The sequence below is a fragment of the Anas acuta genome, chromosome 3 (assembly GCF_963932015.1).
Source record: "Anas acuta chromosome 3, bAnaAcu1.1, whole genome shotgun sequence".
Taxonomy (NCBI): Eukaryota; Metazoa; Chordata; class Aves; order Anseriformes; family Anatidae; genus Anas; species Anas acuta.
Window position 1 is genome coordinate 29470293 of NC_088981.1, and position 27718 is coordinate 29498010.

General features: G+C 38.6%; 1 protein-coding gene across 5 annotated transcripts in view; it reads right to left on the reverse strand.

Annotated features, from left to right (window-relative positions):
- SMYD3 (SET and MYND domain containing 3) overlaps window positions 1-27718 on the reverse strand; it is a 376761-nt gene that overhangs the window by 331182 nt on the left and 17861 nt on the right. For all 5 annotated transcript variants that reach the window (XM_068676387.1, XM_068676385.1, XM_068676390.1 and 2 more), the window contains exons 2-5: window positions 17374-17437; window positions 8866-8973; window positions 7670-7727; window positions 2966-3102 (exon numbers count right to left, since the gene is read on the reverse strand). In XM_068676387.1, the coding sequence (XP_068532488.1) occupies window positions 2966-3102; window positions 7670-7727; window positions 8866-8973; window positions 17374-17437 (367 nt within the window). The remainder of the gene's footprint in view (window positions 1-2965; window positions 3103-7669; window positions 7728-8865; window positions 8974-17373; window positions 17438-27718) is intronic.

Sequence of the window (27718 nt, forward strand, 5' to 3'; positions counted from 1 at the left end):
GATTACATCTTGAAGTCATGTATCTGTATCTGTGACCACACAGAAGTCATCACAGCTGGTCCTTTTTTTTTTTTTTTTTTTTTTTAAGAGACCACAAAAGTCTTCATAAGACTTTTATCAGACATTTACAGTTCCAAAGCCTTAAGTTTTATCTGCTGGGAATAAGCATCCCTATTTAGCTTGGGGGAGGAAGAATGGGACAAAACACTCCCCAGTATTTTTTCCATTGACATTCAGCTCATCTTCCAAGAAGGATTTTATACAAGTGGAAGAAAATGCTGGCTCCTGCTGCTGCCTTTGTGGGGATGGGGTCATATTAAAATCATATTTTAATACAGTGTTACACTTCATAATGTATTCATCTGACAACCAAATTGGGAAGGCTATAAACTACCACATGTAAAATTAGAGAGTGACATTAGAGCTTCCAAAAAGCATAGTGCCTGACCAGGAATCCAAGCAAGATGCCGATTTTTGCTTGCACATAAAGCACAGGGTTACACTTAGTCAACAACTCTTTCCTCCCATGAGCTCACCTGCTTAGTCAGATTTTTCTTTCCCTTGTGTCAATTTTATTATTATTAACAATATGAAGTAACAGCCATGATAGGTCTATGTCATTGCTCTCCCTTTCCCTGAGGCAGACTACCACACAGGCTCAGTTATATGAGCAAAGGAAGAAGGAAATGAGACCTACTTTAATCATTCCAGCACCTTTGAATTTCTAGAATTCAGAAAGAAATCAGCAACAACTTGACAATTGAGTGCATTCAATACGGCTGGAACAAAGTCCCAGGCAAAATGTGGAATACCCCAAGTTTACAATGTCTTTATCATAGCAAAGGTATAGTGGGACAAATGTTATCATCTACTACTTTAAATGATCATTCTAGTTCTCCAGCTAACAGGATTTGGAGCTGGGAAGTTCTAACTTACACTCAGTACTTGATGCCCTCTTGGTTCAACTTAGTAGAATACATGGGAGGGAAGAGGAGGTGACCACACATGCAGATGCTTCCGCGTGCATGTACATCAACATTTTAAAAGCTTGCACATATTTTTCACCAGTGTGCCAATATATTGAGCAGCCATCACACTGCTCCTGTAAAGCCAACACACTGTCCAACTTCAAATGTCTCTCCTAAGGTTGAGAATATGTGCAAAATGGTAAACTAATTAATAGTTCATTAAAAGGAAGAGTTCAAACCTTTCTCCTGCATTGTGCAGCCCTGCCCCCTCTCTGTATTTGTCAGAGACTGGTTTGCTGAGTCTGCCACAGAGGACAAATACGTGACTTCTTTTGCCGGGAAAAGTTCTTGTAGATGGGTTGTTGGGCAGAGTAAGTACAGAGAGGTCCAGCAAAGTCTAGAGCCAGAGCATTAACCAACAACGAACAGGTGGGATGAGGCAAAGAACAGAACTCATACCTTCTCCTCACAATGCTTTGGGTGTCTCATTTCAATCTAAAATAATTTCACTTAAAAAAAAAAATCTGTAACACTTTCTGTACTGAAAAGCTTAACGATGAGCTGAAATTACTTATTTTTTTATCACAGGTCATAATTATGTAATTACCATCATCATGACAGTCCACCAAAGCATCACTTATTGCATTTCATCTCATATGTTCAATAATGATATAAAAGAAATCAATGAAAGAACCATGGCCAGTATCCAATTTACAATTATTGTTAAATAGAGGGCAACAACACTCGGAAACATTCTTGCAAGCTGTGACTCAGTTCAAAGCAGTTAAGTAATGATCGTCTGATAATCAGCCTTACCTTCAGCTGTACAGATTCTCTAAATCAGTTAACACAGAGCATTTCATCTGGCAAAGTGCAGGCTGAACCAGAGTGCCACAGCAAGACAGTAAAACAGTTTGAGTGGAGACTAAGCAGTGCATGCTTTGGCTTGTTTGTTGTTTTTCTTCCAAGAGTGAGTATAGTTCATTCTGAGTGTTTTTGACGGGAAAATTGAAACTTCGCACTGCAGTCCAATCAACAATAAAAAATCCGGATGAAAAAACACTTATGATTATATTGCATCTGATCCTTTCATCCCAAGCAAAAAAAGATTCCACTAGTGTGCTAGCAGACCAAAAAATCATATTGCATTTTATTTTTTTCTAAAAGAGGCTCTTCCTCTTCTTTAAATCCAAAGAAAAACATCTGAGTTTGATTTTTTTCGTAACAAAGCATTAAGACTACTGAAATGTGCTTGAGTTGAGAAATCATGCTAGAATTTAGCAACTAGAAATCAAACAGCTCGATTAAGTTAAAACTATGAGCATTCTCTGTATACTTCTACTACAACTGTTTAACTCAAACTTTCTGAAGTTAAAGATATAAAATATGTACAAGAAAACACAAAAATATTTATTTAGTAAACAAACATTGTGTATCATGGAAATGAATTTCATGTACTTTAACATGTAGCATTTTAGAACAGATGATCCACATGACTCCCGATAACAGTTTGTGGGACATGCTACTGCCATAAACATGTCCCATTAGCATATATTACTGAATGGCAAAACAGATTGCTAATATATCTAGAAATATAAGACACTTTACAAAAAAATTCCAGGATGACGAATGACACTATATGCTCTTTATCACCATTGAAAAATTACTTGAGTTAATTAATTCAATTGTTTTTTTAAATTGTTTGTGTGTTTTTTTAATGCAACATTACTTATTTATTTTCCAAGAACTTTAACATGACAATATAAAATGGAAAAGAAGAACCCCCATCTGGCTGCTGCTTTTATTTTGAAGTGTTATACATGTATAAAACCTACACTTTTTCTTAAATGGTGACTGAACAGAAAAAAATAGTTTGATTTTGCTTTGCTATATATCACATTCTGGATGCATCTACTGAACTGCTGCTCAAAAATAAATCAAGAACACAATGAAAGGATAATTTATGAGTTGTCAAGCAATCACATTTTAACACTTACTTTTGTGAAGATCTGAAAAAAGTCAATTGCAGCTGGCAAGTGAGACGCATCCTGGATCTCTGCTTTCAGATACAGTTGCAAGGTGTGCGCAAGGTGCCTGAGGCCATCTTTCATTTCTTCACTTAGTTGTTCAGTATCTTAAGGGGACAGGAAAAAAAGTACACCAAGGCATAAACAGAACCTTTCGCCAACATCTTGAAAATGTACAATGGCAGCTATATAGTCTAGACATTTCCAGTCTCAGAATTAATCTTGACAGAGGGCAATTTTGACAGAGGGCAAACATTTGTCTTTTTTTCCTGACAACTACCTATCAACACAAAGAAGAGTTTATCATGTTGCTATTACCAAATTGCATAAATTCAATGGTGAGTTAAAGATCAAAAGCCAAAAGATAAAGCAGATGTGTAAGCAGATGTAAGACATTAGGTACAAAAAATAGGCATCTAGGGGTTTATAATGTTAAGAATGAATTTGAAAGGTTATGCAGCAGCTCTTTCCTCCTTGCAGAAGTGCACATTTTTATACTGTATTCTTCCCAGAGGTGTCAAACACTTTATGCCAGCAGATAAAAAGGGAGAGTACTTTTGAGACAAACAGAGTTTCATACACAGCAGCAGCTGCTAAACAGAATTGATATGAAGGAATATTAAGCAAATACCACTCCTATATTAAAGCACCATTATTTATGCTGCACAGATAGGAATCCTGGAATCCTGAAGCAAAAAAAACAGTGCCTTATTTTCTAATGAAGTGATCATCCATGCATCAGATCAGTGATAACATGGAAAGTGAAACTCAGCTGTCCTCATAAGTTCAGTGCCTCACCAACATGGTTCACATTTCCTTTTTTCTGCCAGTGAGCACAAAAGACCTAACTGGAGAATGGACAATGCACAGATTCAAGCATCAATCATAACAAAAGTCTAAGTAGATAATTATGCACTGAGAATCAACTTCATCTCTGTATAACAGTGATTTACATATATATATTATTTTTTTAAATATATATCTTTATTGGGAACAGAAATAACCTTTCACTAAGAAAGGTTCTTCCCTGTGTTTTCACAACACATCACGAAACCAAGGCCAAAAAAAAAAAAAAAAAAAAAAAGAATACAAAATTTGTTAATGTTTTCATTTTGTTTTTCTAAGAAACATTTTTTTGCTGTCAGAACCATGGTATGGGAAAAAAAAATGCTATAGAAGGCTTGTGGAATGGTTTCTAACTGAGGCATGGGCATTTAATTATGCATCCCTGATACTGATACAAGTGAACTAGCAAAAAATCTGCCCATACTACTCTACACAAACACTTTCCTGCATACTGAAACTAGTTAAGCATAAGCCAAGTTGATTTCTGAATCATCTTAACACACAGCAAGCCAGTGAAACCATGCAAGTAACAAAACATTGTATAATAAAACCGAACCAGCACTTAATCTCCTACTTAATCAGCACTTCAGAAAGCAATGAATTTGAAGGAACTATGGAGTGGGGAATAAAGCTTTATAAAGGGCTATGTGCTGCCAAATGTTCCTCATTTGTTTGCTTTTAATAGATGTGTTACACATTTCACCAGATATTGAATCCCTAAGTGTGTAAAACATCATATAAACTGAATAAAAGCATATAGGTCACCCACACTGAAAATCAACCAACCATATAAAGTAACACTTAAAAAGTAGTATTGTCAAGTAGACATACATGTAGATAGTGTAGTGACAATTTTTGTATATTTGGGATTTTAAAAACAACAAAAATGTGAATCAATTAGAATTCTACCCATAATATTTATGATAGCGTTGAAACAATCTTGTATTATACAGATGCTTCCCGAGAAGTTGCTTGCTTGAGATCACCACCTGTATTTCCAGTTCATATGATTTCCTTCAATGAAATATTTTTTCCTTTATACTTAGATCTCTAATGAAAAAAACTTCTGTGACTTTCATATGCATTCTACCAATAACAAAGGAAAGTAAATCCCAAATTATCATCAACAACCTGTAAATAGTGCAGTAAATAGGAAGCTTGCTGAAGATACAGTGGCAGCAAATAGCACTACAGTGACTCCAGGCTGTGACACCATGCTACGATATTCTTTTGGACTTTGCTTTTCATTCTAAAAGCAAAACTGTTGAGACATTATTTTCACTATATCAAGGTAGCTGTGAAATCAGCAAAAGTGGTTAGCCAAAAACTTTGCATGAGATTATGCAAGTGTCATTATCCATTTGCACTATATTCTGTGAAGTACCAGCTTTGGTTATTGAGGAGTCACAAACACTTTGGAGTTAAGAAGATCACAAACAAATTGTTATTAAAGCTCTTAAGTAAACGCAGATGAAACAGTAGATGTGGGTCTCTCATTTGCTTCCTTGTAAAATAAGGTTAGGGAACAGCTCATTCAGTAATGGTGAGAGCGCCCATCTGACCTGTATCACAGGCTGTAGCAGCATTGCCTTTAGAATGAGGATTGAAGAGAAGCTTCTAGACATGTTTACAGATTTTTGTACCATCTCTCCATTGCAGCTCACGCCTTCTCTCCAGACATGTATCACGCCATTCCCCTTGCCTCCAGCCAAGTCAAAGGAAGTTGAGAGCACCTCCTCAGCTGTACTATTAAAACCTCAGTTTTTATGCAATTACCAATTACACAAAAATCTGCACTACAGAAATTGCCATATAATTATTAGTATTTAATTTTTAAAGGAAACCTCTTACCCCAATTCTTTCTCTACCACTGCCCAACCAGCCATTGGCAAGACATAGCACCAAAATGAGTTGTTTTGTTGTTGTTGTTGTTTTGTTTTTGTTTTTTTTTCTGGATCTCAGCTGTGTTATGGGGTATAGAAGTCAGTAGTCATCTTTTAACGTCATTGGAACACCTGGAAAGGCTGCTCTTAAATCAGATGCTTATCTAATTCCAAAAAAAAATGTATTATAGAATTTTAGAATATCCATGGCAGAAAATGCTGTTTTGTTTTGTTTTAATTGAAATGCAGTCCCTTTATCCTGATCAATTTGTTGCCTTAAGGTCTTTTCTCCTTGCAATTTAGGAGAAGACAACAGAATGTTACGATCTAAAGAAATAAAACTTCTTAGTAGTTACTGCATTTTTCCAGTTTATGGTATTTATTTATTGCTATTTAACTATATCAATATTTCAAGCTGTTTTAAATCCAAACCTCTGAATTACATTAAAAATTGATATAATCAAAAAGTTCACGCTACCATCTACAAAATCCCTTTAAACAAGACAGAAGATCGAACTAAGGATGTATTTCTTCCCCTGCATGTCTTCAAACTTCTAGGTACTGCAATGTCTGGAAAAAGTGTTTTCTAGTTCAACAACAGCTCTGCTAAGAGATTGTGATGAACCTCTTTTCCTGTCCCAGCAGCTGAAACTTGTTAAACCACAGATATCTGCAAAATTTTATTTTATTTATATTTTTATCTGCGTAAGATATCTGCGCAATTTCATCTTTTTTTTCCTCCACTGAAGTCATGAGCAAGACAGACACATCCCTTGTAAGTTTTAAATATCTTTCCTTTTTCTGGAACTTATTTTGAAGCTTTATATACTAACCCATAAATATTGAAAAACTAAAACCTTATTATAAAAAAGGTATGTTGAAAATATATGTAAAAAAACAGACATTTGGTAAATTTTAAAAACCAAACCAGCAAAATATATGCGATAAAATAAGGAGAAATATTAAAGCCAAATAATGTGGAAGAAATCTTGCTTGCGCAAGACATGCATGTTTTTTCCATTGATCTTTGAACAATGTATTCATCCCCACAAAGGTTTAAGCAGGTGCAGTTTTGTCTTTCACAGAATCACAGAATTGTCTAGGTTGGAAGAGACCTCAAGATCTTCGAGGCCAACCTCTGACCTAACGCTAACAGTCCTCCACTAAACCATATCCCTAAGCTCTACATCTAAATGTCTTTTAAAGGCCTCAAGGGATGGTGACTCCACCACCTCCCTGGGCAGCTCGTTCCAATGTCTAACAACCCTTTGGGTAAAGAAGTTCTTCCTAACATCCAACCTAAAACTCCCCTGGCGCAACTTAAGCCCATTCCCCCTTGTCCTGTCACCAGGCACGTGGGAGAACAGGTCAACCCCCACCTCACTACAGCCTCCTTTAAGGTACCTGTAGAGAGTGATAAGGTCGCCCCTGAGCCTCCTCTTCTCCAGGCTGAACAATCCCAGCTCCTTCAGCCGCTTCTCGTAGGACTTGTTCTCCAGGCCCCTCACCAGCTTCGTCGCCCTTCTCTGGACTCGCTCGAGCACCTCCACGTCCTTCTTGTACAGAGGGGCCCAAAACTGAACACAGTACTCGAGGTGCGGCCTCACCAGAGCCGAGTACAGGGGGACGATCACCTCCCTAGCCCTGCTGGTCACAGTGTTTCTGATACAAGCCAGGATGCTGTTGGCCTTCTTGACCACCTGAGCACACTGCTGGCTCATATTCAGCCGACTATCAACTACCACTCCCTGGTCCTTCTCTGCCTGGCAGCTTTCCAACCATTCCCCTCCCAGCCTGTAGCTCTCCTTTGATTCTGTTTTTCATGCCATGTTCTGTTATACTACAGTAGCAGACTTTCAGAAGGCAAGGTGCAATAAGATAGGCTGGCCATTCTGTAAAACAGAATTTGGAATCATTTCCTGCAATATGGTTGGCAATTACTTACTTGACTGAAGATCTGAAAAAGAGTAGAGTCTCTCAGAAATGCATACTGATTGTCTAAGCTGTAGGGAAAAACAGATAATTAACACTTACACAGCATGTTTTATCTTGAAAACATTCTACAAATTGATTATTCAATGTGATATGCCTGTAAGATAATTAGATAAGGGTAACAGCATCAACATAAATCTGGTCAAATCCATGCTTTCTGTAAACTACCATAAAAATACTTTTTTTTTTTTTTTGGTGTTACGACACTTTCTACTAATATATTTTCTTGACTTTGGCAGCTTACCCCTAGTAATTTACTTTGGCCTTTCACACTATAATTGAAAGCAATTTATGAGGTTAGCAATCTCAGATTTCATGAGACTATAATTAATGCATAGCATAGCTAGGTACATATTTGCCCTTTAAAAAACATGCACACACTCCTCCCAACAACGTACAAATGAAGATATTAAACTCACATTTTATCATCTCAGACCACTACAAATGTGCACATTTTTATTCAAGGACAGCACCGTGGCAGGGTCAGAAAAAATAAATAAAAGAAAAAAGCGGTAAGTCCTTTTTGATTTACCATCCCAATCATAAGCCTAATTACCTAACTGAAAATTTAGTCCACATAATTTAATCATATTGTTGGAATGTCAAACATCCTGGGCTTCCAAAAAAGTATAGAGAAAAAGAAATCAAATCAAGATTAAGAGAACTCAACAATAAAAGGATGGGATTGTGCCCCTAAAGAAAGGACTAGCTAACTGCATGCCTGTCCTTACTACCCATATAGAAGGAAAAAAAAAAGAAGAGGTTCCCACTGAAATTAATGGAAGCACCAATATCTTCAAGAGTATGAGCCAAAAAAAAGTGTGTCCTTCTCTGCTTTCTTTCTAGACAGAAATAAGGTTAGGATGATACCATACTCACAGGCAGAAAACTTCACAAACAGACCTCTTAAATTTAAGACCTCTTAAACAGACATCTTAAAGTTAATTATGTCCATTTTAGTATCTCTTGATACTTTCAGCATTTCTGCAAGTTAATCGGTAGCCTTGTAATGCGATATGCAGCCCAATTTTGTTCAGCAATCCTAGTCACTTCGGCTTTCTATCTCTTAATTACATTAAAAATGTAACGGGAAAAAAAGTATTTATCTGGAACTGTTACACTGAATACATCTAAAAAAATGTCACTTACTAGTTTAAAAACAATCCTGCCAGCAAGTCTGACGGAGTCTGGAGGAAAATTAGGCTTGATGCTCTTAAGACACTTGCATTCTTGCTTGTGGTCCAGCCAAGCTTCTTTCTATTTTTTTTTAAGAAAGAGAAAGAAAAAAAAACGTTATTTTCCAAAACTTATACCCTGTTTTATGTACTTCTATATATGCACACACGAACTTATACAGGCACAGCAATAAGCATAGTCAGCCTGGCCTCTGGCCGGACCAGGGACACAGAACCAGAACAGCATCAAGGCCAATCGGGCCGGGGCAGGAACCCCCCCTCAGCTCCCACGGGCAGGAAGGAGGCAGCCCTTCCTCAGGTACTGACACCTACTGAATTAGCAGCTGCTACCACAGGCAACATCTCATGCTGACTGCCAAAAAAACAGCAGCACACATGCTGTACCAAAACAGCCTAAGACTGCAGCTATCACTCAATTGTAGAGAAGCACAGGCTGGATTATCTATTCAAAACACCCTCATCAAGCCATTACTTCCTTTAACATAAGATTAATTGTGTACTAGACATTGGAGCTACAGTAGTGCAGGTCACACAAGAGGACTGCCATTTTGCTGCCCCAGAATTTTACTTTACTTTTAACAACAATAAGAGTAGTAAAAACAAAAACATTCTCAAGTTCCCCATTCAGTTCTTGATCTATGCAATCCTTACTTTGTCTGTTGCATGCTACTCTCCAACAACACAGTTCTTACCATACTTGTTCAAATACTATCTTCTTTAATGCATAAAAAGGAGGGTACTGAGAGAAGTGGCAAAGTGGCCAAGACGCTTTCCATCATTTATCAGCAGTCCTGGCTATCAAGGGAAGTCCCACTTGACTGGAGGCTAGCAAACACGATGCCCATCTACAAGAACGGCCAGAGGGTAGACTTGGGAAACTGTGGGCCTGTTAGTTCGACCTCAGGACCAGGGAAGCTCATGGAGCAGATTATCTTGAGAGTCATCACACAGCATTTGCAGGGCAAGCTGGTGGTCAGTCCCAGTCAGCATGGGTTAATGAAAGGCAGGTCCTGCTTGACGAACCTGATCTCCTTCTATGACAAAGTGACACGCTGGGTGGATGAGGGAAAGGCTGTGGATGTGGTCTACCTTGACTTCAGTAAGGTTTTTAATACTGTTTCCCACAGCATTCTCCTCAAGAAACTGGCTGCTCTTGGTTTGGACTAGCATACGCTTTGTTGTGTTAGAAACTGGCTGGGTAGCTGGGCCCAAAGAGTCGTGGTAAATGGAGTCAAATCCAGTTGGAGGCCGGTCACTAGTGGCGTTCCCCAGGGCTCAACACTGGGGCCAGTCCTCTTTAATATCTTCATCGATGATCTGGATGAGGGGATCGAGTGCACCCTCAGCAAGCTCACAGACAACACCAAGTTAGGTGCATGTGTCTATCTGCTCAAGGGTAGGAAGGCTCTGCAGGAGGATCTGGATAGGCTGCACCGATGGGCTGAGATCAACTGCATGAAGTTCAACAAGGCCAAATGCCAGGTCCTGCACCTGGGGTGCAATAACCCCAAGCAGAGCTACAGGCTGGGAGATGAGTGGTTGGAGAGCTACCAGGCAGAGAAGGACCTGGGAGTATTGGTTGACAGTCAGCTGAATATGAGCCAGCAGTGTGCTCAGGTGGTCAAGAAGGCCAACAGCATCCTGGCTTGTATAAGAAGCAGTGCGGCCAGCAGGGCTATGGAAGTGATTGTCCCCCTGTAGTCAGCTCTGGTGAGGCCACACCTCAAGTACTGTTTTGGGGCCCTTGCTACAAGAAGGACATCGAGGTGCTTGAGCGGGTCCAGAGAAGGGCGACAAAGCTGGTGAGGGGTCAGGAGAACAAGTCTAACAAGGTGAGACTGAGGTAGCTGGGCTTGTTCAGCCTGGAGAAGAGGAGGGTCAACCTTATTGCTCTCTACAGGTACCTTAAAGGAGGCTGTAGCAAGGTGGGGGGTTGGTCTATTCTCCCACATGCCCAGAAATAGGAAAATAGGGAATGGGCTGAAGTTGCACCAAGGGAGGTTTAGATTGAAAATTGGGAAGAACTTCTTTACTGAAAGGGTTTTTAGGCCTTGGAATGGGCTGCCCAGGGAAGTGGTTCAGTCACCATCCCTGGAGGTCTTTAAAAGATGTCTAGCTGTAGAGCTTAGTGATATGGACATGTTAGTATTAGGTCAGAGGTTGGATTAGGTCATCTTGGAGGTCTTTTTTAACCTAGATGATTCTGTGAATATGTAAAGATAATGTTAAAACTGTACAGAAACCTAGAAGAAATACCTCTAATTTTGTTTCCATGTTCCCCCTATACAATTTTCTTTACCTTTGTGCAACATGCTCATTTGTGCAATGATAGCATCAGCAGCTTAAATTGATATCCCCATTCAAGCTGAGTTTTTAATTCAGTAAGTAAATGGGCTCTGATTCTCATTTTATTGTGGCAAGAAGAGATGGAGCTGTGTGTTCCTCAAGACTGGAGATAACTAGAAAGGAGGCTAAAACTCCCTGAGCTATCCCAGTTCTGATGCAGCTGCTCTATAGCAACGATCAAGTTCCCCATGCCGAAAAAAAAACACTCCCAAAGCCACCTGACCTGGTTAGGCATTAACATCCACTGTTGGGAGGACCAGTGATGATATGTCCAGAGCTCAGAGACCAGGAATGGTTGCAGTAACCAAAATTGACCAAAATAGAAGGAACCAAAGAGGATATAGCTGCATGTACTACTTGGACCTGATTTTTTTTATTTCATGGATCACTTTTATCAGAATGGCTTACAATGAGTAATATTGTCAGAGCAGAGAAGGAATGACAAGGTTAGGGAAGGCAAAGCTGCTATATATTGAAATGTGTCTCCCCCCCCAAGTCTGTGCAGAAGAGCAACAAGGAGTTTCTAGGAAAAAGAAACTCATGCTGGAATACAGAGTCAATGTCTGATCATCTTTTTATTTTCTGCCTTCTGTCTTTCCAAGCTCAAAATTCTGTTTATACTTTAAAAAACGTCTTCAAGACCATCTTATGTAAAGACTTACTATGTTAATATTTAATACATATATTTGTAGTATAGGTTTGAAGACACTGAGCTTTTTTTTTTTTTAATACCTTTTTAAAAGCAAATTGGAAAAATAGGACACAGCAAACAATTGTTAAGGTGACAATAACTCTGAATAACCAAAAGCTTGTGAAGGTGACATTTTCTCACAGACATGCATTAAGAAAAAAAACTCAAAACACCAGCTTTTGTAAGGTAACTGCCACATGGAAAATAATAAAATATCTACTACAAAGCAATTATACATTCAGCAATAAAAAAGAGGGAACAACAGTGAAATGTACAAGTCCACATCACACCTGTAGACACTGACATTCCAGTTATAAAGATTACAAAGCCTATCATGCAATATAATGCAATATATTTTTTTAAGCTGTATTGAAGCAGGGTAATTGTTTCAGGTAACCAGACCAGCACCAGTAGCATTGTTCTGTTTCATTGTGGGTTTTCCCTCCACCTTTGGCTTACACATAATAAATAAATTGTAATTTTTATTTCCTTCAGATACATAAGAGATTTCTGATTTCATTTCCTTTACCCATAACTCTACAAGGGGAAAAAAATGACATCAAGAAGGCATTAATCCAAAAACAGTTAGTGCTGCACACTGTCTGACAAATAAAAGCTAAGTATCTACCGGTGAATAGAATTACTCTTGTCTAGAAGAAACAAGGTCATGCTTGTAAATGTCCAGACGTCATTCTCTGTAATATAATTATATTGGCATTTTTATACCACTTAAACTAAAATTGTTCTTTGGAACAAGCCTCTATCTGTCATTTTTTTTCCTTACATAAATACTGCACAGAATTTCAAGTATGCTAAAGGTGACATTAAAATGATTAATAGCATACCCAACCAATAAAGCCCTAATGAGACAAAATATGCAGTACCACACAGCATAATATGTCACGTTTCTTGGAGATGCATTTCCCTATGAGAACAATGGTTATACCAGATGCTTTCTTCTAAGCAGTGTTTGGCTGCAACTGATGCCAAGAAGGAATCATATTCCTCTGCAGGAAGCCTGCTGGAACAGGGACTGCCACTCACTTCTTCCCAGCTGACTAGGGGGGAAGCTCCAAATACATCAGGTGTAATGAGTTGCAGTGCTATTCCTTCTCACTACCAATACAACAAGGATACAAATTACAGAACTATATGGACTATGAAAACCTGCAATCCTGGAGAGACTTAGTTTTAAAGCTAGTCTCTAATGATAGTTACTGCTGGGTTTATGTTAGTCCCACAGTTCTCCACAGGAGGTTTTCTGAACTCTGCATGTTCTGGATTTCAGGCAGGGGTTTTACATCCCCAAAACAGCATGAGTGCAAATACTATCCTGCAGACCACCTGGTCTGGCCCTGCTCCCTCCCTGTCAGGGAAGTCCTTCCAGTTTTTCCGACATATATACCACCACCACCACCCTCCCCATCAAAAACAAACGCTCCCAGAAGGAAGCAAGCAAAGCAAACTGCAGGGAAGTACAGGACAGTACCTGGCCGTCCTTCCGCAGACTTCATTTCATTTAGAAACTAAAAAAGAAAATCCCTCCTAGGTCAGTGTCTCTCATTCAAGCCCAGTGTATCCCATCTGCAATTCCTCAGCCTTTACTCAACTGAGAAGGGACGAGAGCCCAAACTGCTCAGAACTTACTGCAGTGTAGAGCTGTTTACTGGTGGCAGACTGAGAGCCTGCCTGGCCAAACCAATATGCAAACACCAGCACACAACCATGTGTCACTTAATGCAGCCCCAGCATCACCTCCTGCTGGCTCAGGGCACCGGCACAAACACCTCCATCTGCCCACAAGATCTTGCCTATCTTTCAGCTGACCTGTTTCAGAGCACAGAGATGCATGTCTGTTCTTGCACTGAGGTATACTATCCCACCTCCAAATAGTCCCTAATCCTAGGAAAGACCCTAAGCCATTATTTACAAAATTAAGGTTTCCCCTCATCTCCTCTACAGCACCAAAAGAAAAGCGGAATGTTGCCTGCAGATTAATGCACTCATCGAAAGCAATTAAAGACTACATCTCATCCAAAAAAAAAAAAAAAAAGTTGAATATTTTCCCATCGGGATGTAATGGCTAATTAAAAATGTCAGAATTTGTAGTTTCCAATGGATTGTTCAATTTTTACAAAGTGTCTTATTATTGAAATGACTTCATAAAAAATATTTCATGATGGCATATTCTGAATTCTTCCTGAAGTGACTCCCCCACTTGTTGAGGATTTTCATTTACATCACTGGTCCCCAGTATATGGGACACACCAAATTAATAAACACTGCCAGAGGAGATCACAACAGTGCTTATAAGGTGAAGCAGATGTGGTAACTATGTTTGGAGAGACACAAAACATATCTAACACTGCTAGTAAATTAGGTAAAATAGGTATCAGCAGGTGGGAAAGGTGCTGCAGCAGAGAAGTGTCAAGAAGGGGCAAAAGTCAATGAGGTCCAACTGAAAAAAAAAAATAATAAATTAAAAAGACCTACATATAAGTGATTCTGAAATGAGAATTCAGTGTAACAGGTCAGCCTAAAGAATCTCATGTTCACTTCCAGTCCCACATTTGTTTTGTTTGTTTATTTATTTATTTAAATTAAAGTGAAACCAAACAGGTTCAAACCGGCCTGAAAAGAGATAACAGGGATTTCTTGAATTTGGCACAATACACTCAAAATATTCATTTTCAACATAATGAAGACTTCTGCAACTTGAACTCCAATTCCCATGTAGTTTTGTTCTCTACTCCTTGTCATACCCACACACCTCCTTGAAGGATAACACTTCGCAAGGTAAGTGAAGCATCTTTCAAAACTGTGTTTCTTCCTTTACATGCTAGGGCAAAGACACTTTCTTAACCACCTGATATTTTAAGCAAGTGAAGATTCCTACAAGAAATCTTTAAAATGAACTGTTAAAATCTTTTAAATGAGCTTTAAAATGGCTCATTTTGGTACATCCTAACATTGAAATCCCCTGCTGAATGTAGTTGCTTCCTTCAAAATCTACCTTTATCATAAACCTAGTTCAGCTGCTCAGATTAATGACTTTTCTTTTTTGAAAGTCAGTTTTACTTTCTTATTTGACTTCCTGTATTAACCAGAAAACTCCAGAATCAAATCTTTCTTCAACTAAAGTGTAAATTGTAAATCCAGCTGTACAATATGCATTTCTAAGTTGGTCTGTATTTAGAAAAATAAAATTGTCCTGTTTTGCCAATGTTCTTTTTAAATCTGAAAACTGCAATTTGATTTAATACCCTGCTGTTTATTTTGCTCAGCAATTAGTTCAATTACAAATGAACATATTAAGCAATTGCACTAAATCTACAGAGGCTGAGTACAAAAGCTTGGGCTTGGCTGAGAAAAGCTTTGCTAAGGGCTGCTATAAAAGCAGAGCTGCAGAGCAGTTTAGATAGCTTTTCAAAATAAATATGATATAGTGGACAGTACTTAAGAGAAAATGGATCTGATTGGTCTGAGTTTTTGGTTGGTCTGAGTTTTATTCATATCATTTGCCCTGAGCTGTCAATCCCAATAAATTCCGTTTTGTCTAGAAAAAAAACATTTTTACAGTTATTCTCAATTGCCACCTAATATATGAAATCACTATATAATATAAATTCAATATTAATGTATTGATATTAATAGCACATGATACTATGTAACAGTAAATACATAACATGTTAAGTGCAGATGACTTACAGGAGCTCTAGCCTGCGTCACTGAAATCAATACCTACAGTTGTGGAGCTGGCTTCAAGCACAAGATGCCTAGAGCTGGAAGCCAAAAGCAAAGATGCCCCAGATGACTTCAGATGATCCAGTGCAAATCTTTGAAGTGTGTTCACATACATGTAATTATTTTCTCAAAGGAAGCCCGATTTCCTAGTTTCACTGCTATTACAACTTAGGCTATAAGAGGCTACTGTGTTACACCTTGCAGGTTTGCTCGTGCAGGTCAGTGCCAGCACAGGGAGTGCTGCATGCTGTTGCATTCCACATTAGACTTGCCAACAGAAGATTTCTCAAAGACTCTCCTGACACACATTTGTTTTGAACTTACCTTACAAATAACTCTGGTCTTTTATATTCTTCAGTGATATTTTTCCATAATAAATCTACTTGTGGCATTATTATGGATGCTACAGTAAGCACCTAATGTACATTGTGCGCATTTGCTGTACAATGAATCAAGATGACATATCTTCCTCCTTTCTACCTCCATATGTTTTAATCCCAAAAAGGAGGGGTTTCTGGCCTGTTGAGAACGTTGCAGATCATACTAAGGCAGAATTGCTTCCAAAGCACATAAGATGTGAAAGGATCATTTGAAGGTCAATGACGACAGTTAAATTCCTATACCTTTGATAGAGGATCACTACTACTTCATTTCAACCATTAGTTGTCTTTCTTCACTTTTCTTTATTTAGGAAAAACAACCAAATTACCACGCAATGCTAGGAGCAATGATGTAAAACCTGAAGGGTTCTATAAGGCAAACTATAGGGTTTCAATCTCAGGTGCCAGGTTCTATACCATATCACACCTTACGCAGTCACCTACCCGTGTGACCATTTGATACCATGTCCTGCCAACTTCCGTGCACGAGCTCCAGTGACAAAACAACACAAACATTAAAACTCAAGTTTTAGGGTTGAACACCATTAAGAAAGGTTTCATAGGATAAAATCATAGGATAATTAACAATTGGAAGGGATCTCTGGAGATTTTAAGTGACAAAACAGGGTCAGCTCCAGGGTCAGACCCCACTCAGAGTTTTGTCCAGCGGGGTCTTGAGACCCTCCAAACACACAGATGGCACAACTACCCTAGCCAGCCTGTTATATTTCTTTGCTGTCCTCAAGGTTAAAAAGCTTTTCTTTTTATTGCACCTGCAGCGGTCTTCCTTCAACTTATTTCCATTGTCCCTTGTCATCCCACCACCCATCACTGTGGAAAGCCTGGCTCCATCTTTGTGATACCCTCCTCAGAGCTACAGTTTTGCCCAAGGCTCTCTTCTCTCCAGATTCTCACAGCTTTCTTCCTCTTAAAAAAGAGGGAGCATCCTTTATCATGGAAAAGATTATTCTTGAAATACAGATTGTTTTACTGCAAAACTGACTTAGAAACTTCAGCCTGCAACCAGAAGTCTTCCTCCCCCTCTAACCAAGCATAGCCAAACACCACACATTTCATCTTGGTTCCTTCTTTATCTCTGATTACAATCAGGTATTTGCCAGTCTTATATTTGTAACTATGAGAAAATTTAAACAAGGCGACATGTTTGCTCTCCATCTGTAACTACAAACAAAAAAATTTGGAGGTGTGACAGTGTGGAAAATGTATGGAGACCCTGTAAATTAAGCATTCAAATGCTTGTTTTTCTTCAGTGCTTTATAGCTGTAATTTTTCATCTTACCTGACAAGATTTACCACAGTATTTAGCAACCTTGCACTGAGAGCATCTGTGCAGATGTTCATTCCTATTTGAAAAAAACAAAAAAGAAAATCAGTTATAAACATTAAAACTCTATTTGTATTTATCTTACTTATATAACTGACAGTTTTCAAATATTCCAAGGCAAAAAAAAGTATCTGGAATAAAAGGGGAACAAAAGAAAAGAGTAGTCTAAAACGCATTGTAGCATGAGAAGAAATGACACACTTAAATACAAAGCGATTTGCACAATCCTTTACACATAGGACTCAGTATACCTGGGGCCACTTTGGATCCACAGCAAAGATATCTAACATACCTTTTTTTGTGCCATACAGCTACAGTCCCAACGAGTTCGACTTTGTAGATGTATAACTAGACATTATAACTGGAGTTAAGCATAACAGGTAGAAAATAACGGTCTTGGGTCTTGCAGCAGGAGTCATTATCTGTCTTAATGAAGACCTTACTGTGAAACTGCAGTTATGATATCAAATTACAACTTCATTGAGGTTGACTTGTAAACAAAAATTTGTCTTAAGAAAATATTTCTGGTTCTATTTCTGGTTCAAGTAAATAAAAGATTTATTTCAGACCAGTATAAACAAGACAGATTTTTATGCTCCCATACCCTCAATTTCCTGTAGAAAATTGAATGTACAGATCATTAAAATCAAGTAACAATCTTTTAATATCTACTGTATGAAAAGCACAATTTTGTTGCACAAGATTCTGTATGTATTCCTGTTAACTACGAGGTTAAATGCAATATAGAAACATTTCATATATCAGCATATGTTTGCTATTGCCTCCCTTACCTTCCCACCTGATAAGTGAGTCCTGGAGACTGAAAAAAACTAAGCAACTCTTAGATTCCTGTAAACCAAATCTAAAACCCTGTGCATGCATAATAGGTTTTTGATTTTAAGGTACAATCCCTGAGGACAATTCAGAGATAGAAACAAGTCTGAAATCTTCATTTTGCCAGCCAGGGAGAGCTGCTTCATTTTCAAGGTTGAGCAATGACACACCTTTAGCCAGCCTATGACAGAGAAGTGTATTTCCCATTCCAGATTAAAAGTGCATATCAGAGTTATTTAGGGAAAAAAAATACTGCAGTAGAAAAATTACTGTAGACAACAGAAAATGAAAAGAAATGCCGTTTGGAACTACTCATTGATTTGGATATCAGAAGCAGTCCAGGTATAAATAAATGCTCACAAACAACACACGCAACTGAATTCCCACCAAGACAAGTTTTGACAGACATTTTTAATACTGAGCAGCATATTTCATCAGGGACAAAAAGAATCATTTTTAAGATACCACTCGCACCTTCTTTCTAGATGTTTTTCAATTAACAGCATAGACGAACACTTTTCAAACCTTTCAAATCGCTGAAAGATGATGCTACAAGAATTTTAACTTGCTTTGTTACCTTTCAAGTCTGCCAATAAACTTTCCAAATCAGATTCATCATTGGCAATGCTGTCACTAAGAAAATCTGCCTACCAACCAAGATTAAAAGAGAAAACAAAACATCTAGAACTTTGGTTTGATGTTTAGCTGTCCATCTGCATGAACGTAACCTTCATGACTGACACTCCGCAGGTTGCCTCTGCTTTTCTCTATAGTTCTACTTCATGTAGCATTACAGAATCACAGAAAGGCACAAAGGCTCTTCCAACCTCTTCCTTGATACCTTCTTTATACTCAATATTTTACACCTATGCTAGCAGACTCCATCAGACTTCAACTGTTGCTTTTTGCTGCAGAATGACTGAGCAGAACATTTAAGGCAGCCTTTGTTTATTCTAAATACTATCCATCTAAACGCAAGTTAGGATTTAGCTAACGCAGCATTTCCAATGTCAGTCACATACACATTAAAGTACCAATCTGGCAGAGTATCAACCAGCAGGACACAGATTCCCAGAGCAGAGTAATTCTAACTTCGCAGCCAGAACTTAAGTGAATGAATGTCCGTAAGTACTGGAGAACTCACCCCTACTGATTTCACATCCTTCCATCAGAAGACTAAATCTGACAACATTAATAAACTGCAAACAGGCTTTGCCTTGGTATACTTTTTCTAAAAGACGCCAGGATTTACTGGGATCATTGATGTGAAGTCATGAACACTTACTTGCTCTTTGTTTGGTCAAACAATTAGTGGACCTGTTGCCACAAAGCACCGAACTCCTTCAGCACCTGCTGGAGTTTCAGTACTTCACAGGATTAGATCCTTTGTACCTTTTTTCCCTATAGATTTCACAATGCTGCAGTAACAAACAAATATGCAGAAAAATCTAGGCATCAGCACTTGAAACTTGGAGTTTTGCCACATTGACACCACCAGCCAGATTATTTGAATAAGGTGACTCCCTGCTGTCACTGCATAACAAATGAACAACCCATTCATCTTTTGGGGTTTCTCTGAATGACATTCAGATGTAGGATGGCACTTACAGACTTGAATGCTGCAACTACTGATCAAGTTGTTGCTTCTCCCCACCCCCAGTCCTGTCCTCCCTTGTAGACTAAAAGAAAGATCTTAGAGTATCCATGGGTCTTGCAACATGATATTTTAAATGAAAAGGAGTGTGATCTAACACACTTAACCTGAATAAAAGAATTCAAGAAAAAAATAGTGTATACATGATTTATATGTTCTAGAACACTTTAAAAAGTGGGATAATTTGCCTAGTTTATTCCTGTAGTTCTCAGTATTTTAGAAACATAAAATCATTAAGGTTGGAAAAGACCTCCAAGACCATCTGGTCCAACCATCACCCTACAACCACTGTCACCCACTAAACCATGTCCCTAAACACCAGAGCCAACCTTTCCTTAAACACCCCCAGGCACAGTGATGACACCACCTCCCTGGGCAACCCTTCCCAATGCTCAACTGCTCTTCCTAAGAAGAAATGTCTCCTGATTTCCAACCTAAATCTGTTACAGACTTTATTGAAACAAAGTCACTGTTAAATACAGCTGTGCATTTCCCATCACTTGTAAATACCACCTGGAGATGACATCAGGTTACCTCCAGGGTATGGATGACATCTCAGCTGATGTGATCCACCTGAGTCAGGCTGCAGAGGCCCTACCAATGCCACACCTTGCCCTGCTGGAAACAAATGAGCAGTTAATCAACACACTCCAATAACGACCTGGCCCCAGTGAATGGGAGTATTTTGGTTTGCTGGGGAAGAGCCTAAGATAATTAAAAAACACTGAAACCCAACCAAACATGATTAGGCTACTTAATTTATAATGAAAATGCATCTACACTTCTCTGGTGATTGCAGGCACTTGACTTTCAGCCCCCGCTCACCAGACAAGTGTTAGATGTAACACAACATTTGATTACCAGGCTACTCTCACCACTCCTTGCTGTACAATTTATTCACACTTCTGATGCTGCCACAGCTTGCAGGACAAAAGGGCAATCTCATGCAAATTCCCTACTGCGTGTTTGTTGTTGATACTGTTTTTCAGTTAATAATCCTGCTCTACAGTACACGTTACAAAAGAGATGCTCTTTCAGATGCATGTCAGGTAGGGCTAATTTCCTGAACAAATTATCGGACCTCTGATTCAGTCGAACACATCAAGTGCATGATGCCTACTTGGATTTTCTAAGTGCGTGCATTTCAGATTCATCACAAAGTGAAAGCAATCGATACCCACAATAAACACATTATTCATCATCCTACTAGTACATTTTTGTCTTCCAGAAATAAAAATAAAGATGCTAATAACAAACAGCATTTTTAACTTAGTAGATACGGGAGCAGCAGGGTTACATGCAATGCAATTACCACTTTCCTTCCTCCCCTCTCCCAGCAGATGGGTAACGTCATGGTATGGCACAGGTGATCATCCACATGGGCACCAGCAATGGTGGGGGCATCTCCAGCATGCCAAAACTAATAGCATGGCTCCAGTGACAAGGACAAAGCATGCTGGGGGAAAGCCTGGACAGGGGAAGTGCCTGGGCACTCCCAAGCCTGCCAAGCCCCTGGCACACCCCAAATCCAAGCCCTTGGCAAGCTATAAGGGCAGCAACCCAAGCCCAGGGCACCACCTTCATGCGGCTTCCCCTTCCCTCCAGCCTCAGGCCCATTCTGCCATCACAGACATGCTGGTGGAAGAGAAGCCACTGGCTCTTCTGCCCTGTGGTCCCTACTTACGAGGCTGCTGGGGTCTCATCTCACCCCTGGAGCCTACATGCATACTATGAGCAAGAACTCTTTGAAATCCATGCCCCAAAAGTCATACAAAAATGCCACAAAATGCCCCACTTGCACACTTAAGAAAGCATATCAATTAATTTTAACATCAAAGCAGCACTAGGGAGAAGTAGCTTTTCAAGGGGTAGTTAGAATGCCCGATGTTTAAATTAAAATATAGTCACCACAGCTACCCAGACTCATTTATTCAAGTGAAATCTAAGAGAGACCTTTCATATACAAAAAAATACTTTTTTTTTTTTTTTTTTTTTTATTTCCAAGTACATCGATCATCTACTTTACACCTGAACACACTAAAGAAGTGGTATTTGCCCAGGAAAGAAAAGGGAGAAAACATGAATAACCAAAGCACTTGGCTTGCAGCAAAAGTTCAGACACTTGTGCTCTCGTGCAAGCCACCTAGTAACACAAGCAAAAATACAGCTTATTTGGCATACCAAGTAAACTTCCCACTGCTCAAGTCTTGGCTTCTGAAGTCTCACGTACCACCTCAATTGCTCACATTCTCTGCTATTTTCTGTATTTCTTGTTACTGCCAACCTTGTATTTAACACCCTGAAATGTTTTTGGATACTTTCTATAAGCAAAAAAACTAATAATAATTCAGATAGATGAGGGGAGAGAGCACCCTTCAGCTTAGAATGAGCCTCAGTTCTGTTCAGATTTTACAACTATCATCTTTATTACATATATGCTACCTTTATTTGGCTTAAACATGCTGGGTCTTATTATTTCAACAAACTGGGTGTTCCGGATACTATTCCTTGTCTGCTTCTGTGCATCTGCTATTATCTCCCCTAATTCTCCTCCTGCAACTTCATTCTTCCAAAGAATGCCTGGTCCAAAAATTCTAAAAAGTGTTCTCCAAATAAAACTGTTGTAGTCTACAATCATTTCTTTGTTCCAGAATCATGTTTTCTTATCTGATTTATGTTGGATATTTAGTTTTCTTCTTCTTTTGGGATTTGAAGTAGCCATGGCTGAGACATCCCATTGGGTAGATTTTTGTTTGCTGTCATGTAGAAGCTAGTCTTTGTGCTCATGCTGTAGTAGCAGCATTGCTAACTATTGATAAGAAAAAGTTATTTTTAGAACACTTTACCCTATTTTTAAAAGATGTAATCTTTTGAAATATCCAACACTCACAAAATGGTGTAAGATTCTTCACTGAAATTGAAAAAAGTTACCTAGAGCCACAAGTAGAAGATTCTCCTTTTGTTACAGTGAAGAAAAAAGTACTTTCCTGAAAATACAGCTACTGGAAGTACAGTACTTATTCTGATACAACCAAGAACAGAAAATTATACAACTTGATGTTGAGCTGGTACCTGATAACATGTTTCAGATACAGTCCTTTCCAATAAATATCTTAGAGTTATCACCTTCAGTAGGCAAGAAATTTCGTCTTTATTTGGAATCCTACTTCTTTATTGATTATTTACATCTGATCCTAACCAATTCAAGGATGTACAGGAAAAATGTACAGGAAAATAGGTCTACTAAAAACAAAGAGAAAGCTCCAGAAGTTGCAACTTCAGTAGTACAAGGCCAGTCTGCTCCCCCTACCTGCATATCATTCAGGAGAAGCATTCAGTATGTCCCAGAACAGCACCTTTTTATTCTAGAAGACAAACTAGCTTTAAAATCAAATAACTTCTACCTTTTATATAAATACATATATATGCACACACACGCACATGCACCCAGTTTATCAAAGGGAAAGATGAATAAAACAAATGCTATCACAACAAAAATCAATAGTTGCGTGCAAACACAGTGATTATCCCCAACTGAGAGCAGTGATGCAGAAACACAAGAAAATTTGGCTTTGAGAGCACAAGGCAAACTGTTTCAAATTGCCTCCTAAGCCTACTTGCCCTGCAAAGCTACTTTGACACTGTTTCCCTCAAATGAAGGCAATCTTTAGCATTTGCCTGCAGATGGCACGCCAACATGCCTTCAGCAATTTAAGGCTTAAACTGATTAACTTCAGTCACAGTACCTTCATTACACCTTGGAATTTTAATTAAATAAAAATGCCAAAAACTGATGAAAACCAAGATTATATTTCACAATATCAAAAGGTCGTATGTACAACTGAAAAACATGCAAAAAGAAAAGCCACATGCGATACTTTTAAAGGCTCGTTTCTTGACCATGTGGTTACAATCCAACGCAGCCGCAAGTATTACAAAACATCCCATCTTTCATTTTTTCCCTGATAAAAATGAAAAATACAATGTCCATAGGTCAACATTCGAGAAAAACAATGTGGTTACGCTGAAACATTATATTTTCATCCAGCTAGTATTTGCCTCTTGGATCATATGGATCTATGATTCAGTGAAATTTAAACCTCTCTGACCCTCTCACAGAAGAATATCTTTCTCTTCTTGCCCATATTTACATTTCTGGGACACATTTTTAGAGGCTTTTTGCATTTTAGAGGCTTTTTTTGCATCTTCCCCTTATTTGCTTTTCCATTTCTGAATATGAACTGATACATCTAGAAGTCCCCTCATTCCTGATGGAACACATCTGGAAAGTGATGAACAAGAACTAAAATATCCCAAGCAAGGAAATTGTACCAATGTGGCACTTGAGGAGAGGGACTCTTTGTAAGGAAGCTTGGTAATAGGACAAAGAGTAACAGTTTTAAACTTAAAAAGGATAGAATTAGATATTAGGAAGTAACCCTTCACTCTGAGGGTGGCGAGGCACTGGCACAGGCTGCCCAGAGAAGCTGTGGATGCCCCATCCCTGGAGGTGCTCAAGGCCAGGCTGGATGGGGCTTTGGGCAACCTTGGGTGATGGGAGGTGTCCCTGCCCATGGTGGGTGTTGGAACCAGCTGGTCTTTGAGGTCCCTTCCTACCCAGACTTTGCTGTGATCCTGTAAGTTTTCCTCAGGCAGCAATTCTGCACGGACACAAAGCACTGCTAATGCCAAGTCTAAACTTGGCCTGTCAGAGCCACAGACTACTCCTCACAGGACTGCTGTTGGCTGTCCTAAGCAGTTCCATAGCACTGAGAGGCACTAGCAAAACCTGAGGAAAGATAACTTTTAGCAGACTTACCAACACCTAAACAAACTTACAAGTATCTGCCTATTCACTTTTGTAGTTCAGCTGAATTGTCTCTTAAACTGCCACAAATACACACCTTCCAACTTTTTTTTTTTTTTAAACATGTACTTTTCTTCAAATCTTCTATATTTCATCAGACACTTCCCTGTCACTGTTATCTCGAGCCTAACACATTTTGGTTTTCTTGCCACTGATTGTATTTTTTCCCTAATTTCCTCATGTTTCAACAACTTTCCCATTTCAGATTTTCTCGTCCATTTTCTAGATAAAAGGAGATTTTTTTTTTAATTTTTTTTTCTCGGAAAAGTCTCACTTGATTTTCCATCAGCCCTAAAATGTTTTTATCTGTCAATAATTTCTGGCCAAGAACAAATCAAAATGTAACTTGGAAATACCTGTAAAGAGTGGACTTCCACATGTATAGCACAGTACCAATTACTATTGCTATATCACTACTTTTTTATTTCTTTCATTTTACACCTCTTACAGTAATTTTCACTTTATATCAGAGGGACCACATTCAAACAACTTGATCTGAGAGCACTGTACAAAGTTTCTTCCTATCAGCTGCTTAAAATCTATGATGTCACACCTCAATCCTTTCTTCGACCAATTCTGGATGGAAACAGATGCATTTTCCCTTCTGACTCCCCTCATAGCACATCCTGAGATGGAAGCACCCACAGGGATCAACCTGTCCAACTCCTGGTTCTACACAGGACCACCCAAAAAAAAAAAAAAAATCAAACCATACTCCAGCAGAGACACAAGTTGCTTCCAAGACCTCTGAGAAAACAGTCCACTGTAACAATAGCACAGAAATACCAAGGCTGTAGTATATAGCGACATGCATTTACTTCTCACTCATTTCAGCCCCCAATCCATCCTCTGGGAATGCCCCTACAGAAGCAGGACTAGGTCCCAAACCTGTGTCTTATGCAATACTGTAAATCTGAGTCACAACCACGGTGGACTGGTCAAGATGCTGCAACAACTGATCTGAGAAAGCCTCTGCAGGACTGCATTTCTCACACTGCAAAATAAACAGCCAAGGAAAGTCATAAATCAACTCCACAATACTTAATCACAGAGTACTCTCTGTACTCTGGTGACATCCTATGGCTAAAAGTGTAATAGATATTTCTTCAGTTTCAAAGATTAGTTACACCAGTTTCTGTTTTCCGTTTAAATAAAAATTTTAAAAAGTCAAAAGAAATGCCTACACAGCTATAGTAATGCCTACACATTTTCAGAAAAAAAAAGAAAAAAAAAAAAGAAAAAAAAAAGGTACTTATAACAGTTAAAAGCACTAGGGTTAAGTTGCCCCAGTGTCCTCACCAGCTATTCTACATACCAATTAGTCAGATAGGGAAATGCAGTACATCCTTCATGGTTTCCAAGTTTGTTGATTTCCAACAGAAGGGTCTTTAAAAACACATTGGCCAAAGTCATAAGTACGTTTTAGGACTCAAAGTCATCACCAGCTTCAGGAGAGCTTTCCTTGTTAAGAAATAACAGCTTGACTAGGAAGACAGTTAATGCTGGGATTCATTCTGAAAATTTCAGCAGCACTGATAGACTTAAAGGTGTGCACATGCTTAGATATACTTGCAAATGACAACCCTCTTTCACAGACTAGATCTGTTATTAGTACTGTTATGTTTCTGACTGTAGTCAACCAGCAGTAGTCAACACAGATAATTACTTCAACCATGGAAGATTCAGAATAATATAGTGTCTCCCAGAAACTACTCTTCATGTTAGGAGAATGAGCACAGCTCTCACTTGCAAAAAATTGTTTGGAATAAATTCTCTTCAAAATGTAAAAAATGGAGATAGAACTTGGGTAGGATAACCATCAGAATAAGCTAATTTTGTTCAATTTTTAATAAAAATCCCAAGTTATTTTTAAGTCATGCCTTCTCCATTTCTAGATCTGTTTTTCACAAAATAAAATGATGTGGCATTAACATGAAAAAGAACCAAGTGCTTTTTAAAAATCTGAAGCCATAATTTTCATTAATGGAATCAATTTTTAATGAGGTCTTGGGAATTTCAACATACAACATGCATCCACACACTTAGACATGGCTCTTGTTTCTTAAAACAAGGTTGAATAGCCAATACTGAAAAAAAGAAGGAGCTATAAAGCCATAGTATTTGTCATGAGAGATTGTCACTTACTTTCCTGCCAAATTGGCACACCAATGGACACATTTCCATTTTAAAAACTGCAACTGGTATTAAAAAAGCTTCAAAGCAGCATAGACACTGTGAGGTTTGAACTAATATGAAGAGTTACGATGTAGATTTGTCATAAAATGATGTGGATTTCACTTGATTATCCAGCTAAAATTATTATTTTAGCATTTTCTGGAACATATATTTATGTTTACATCACTGTAAGTCTTCAGCTAAATCTCATTTTCTCCATGGCCAAGAAATGTGAGCCTTTAATCACTGTACTGTAGCTTCAGAGATGGGTCATGAGCAAAATCAGACTATTTGTTTCAGTTCAACAACCATGGAATGAGACTTTGTAGAGTACGGTACAAGAAAATGAGAAATGTTATTCCCTATTAGCAAATGGATAGAGCAAAGGTTTCAAAGGTTTATTGTGATGGGCAAAAGCTGGAAGAGCACTGGAGTTTTTGTTAACATGGATCAGAAATGATATGGCTTTTCAGCACAAGTTAAATAATAGTGTTAAAATTAACAGCAGTGCTATGCTTTGCAGAGTAAGAGAAGTGCCAGCAGCACCTATTTGAAAAACATGAACCTCCCGTAGTTTCTAGAGTCATCCATGCCCCAAACCAATGAGCCGAGAAAGTGCACGGGGAAGAATAATCAGTCACAATCATATTGGTCTGTAAAAACTTCACTTTCATTAAGACTGCAAAATAAAAGTTTCTCAAGTGTATACATGCACATATATATATTTTTCATCCACATACACAACCTCCCCTTGTTTTCTTTCTTCCTAG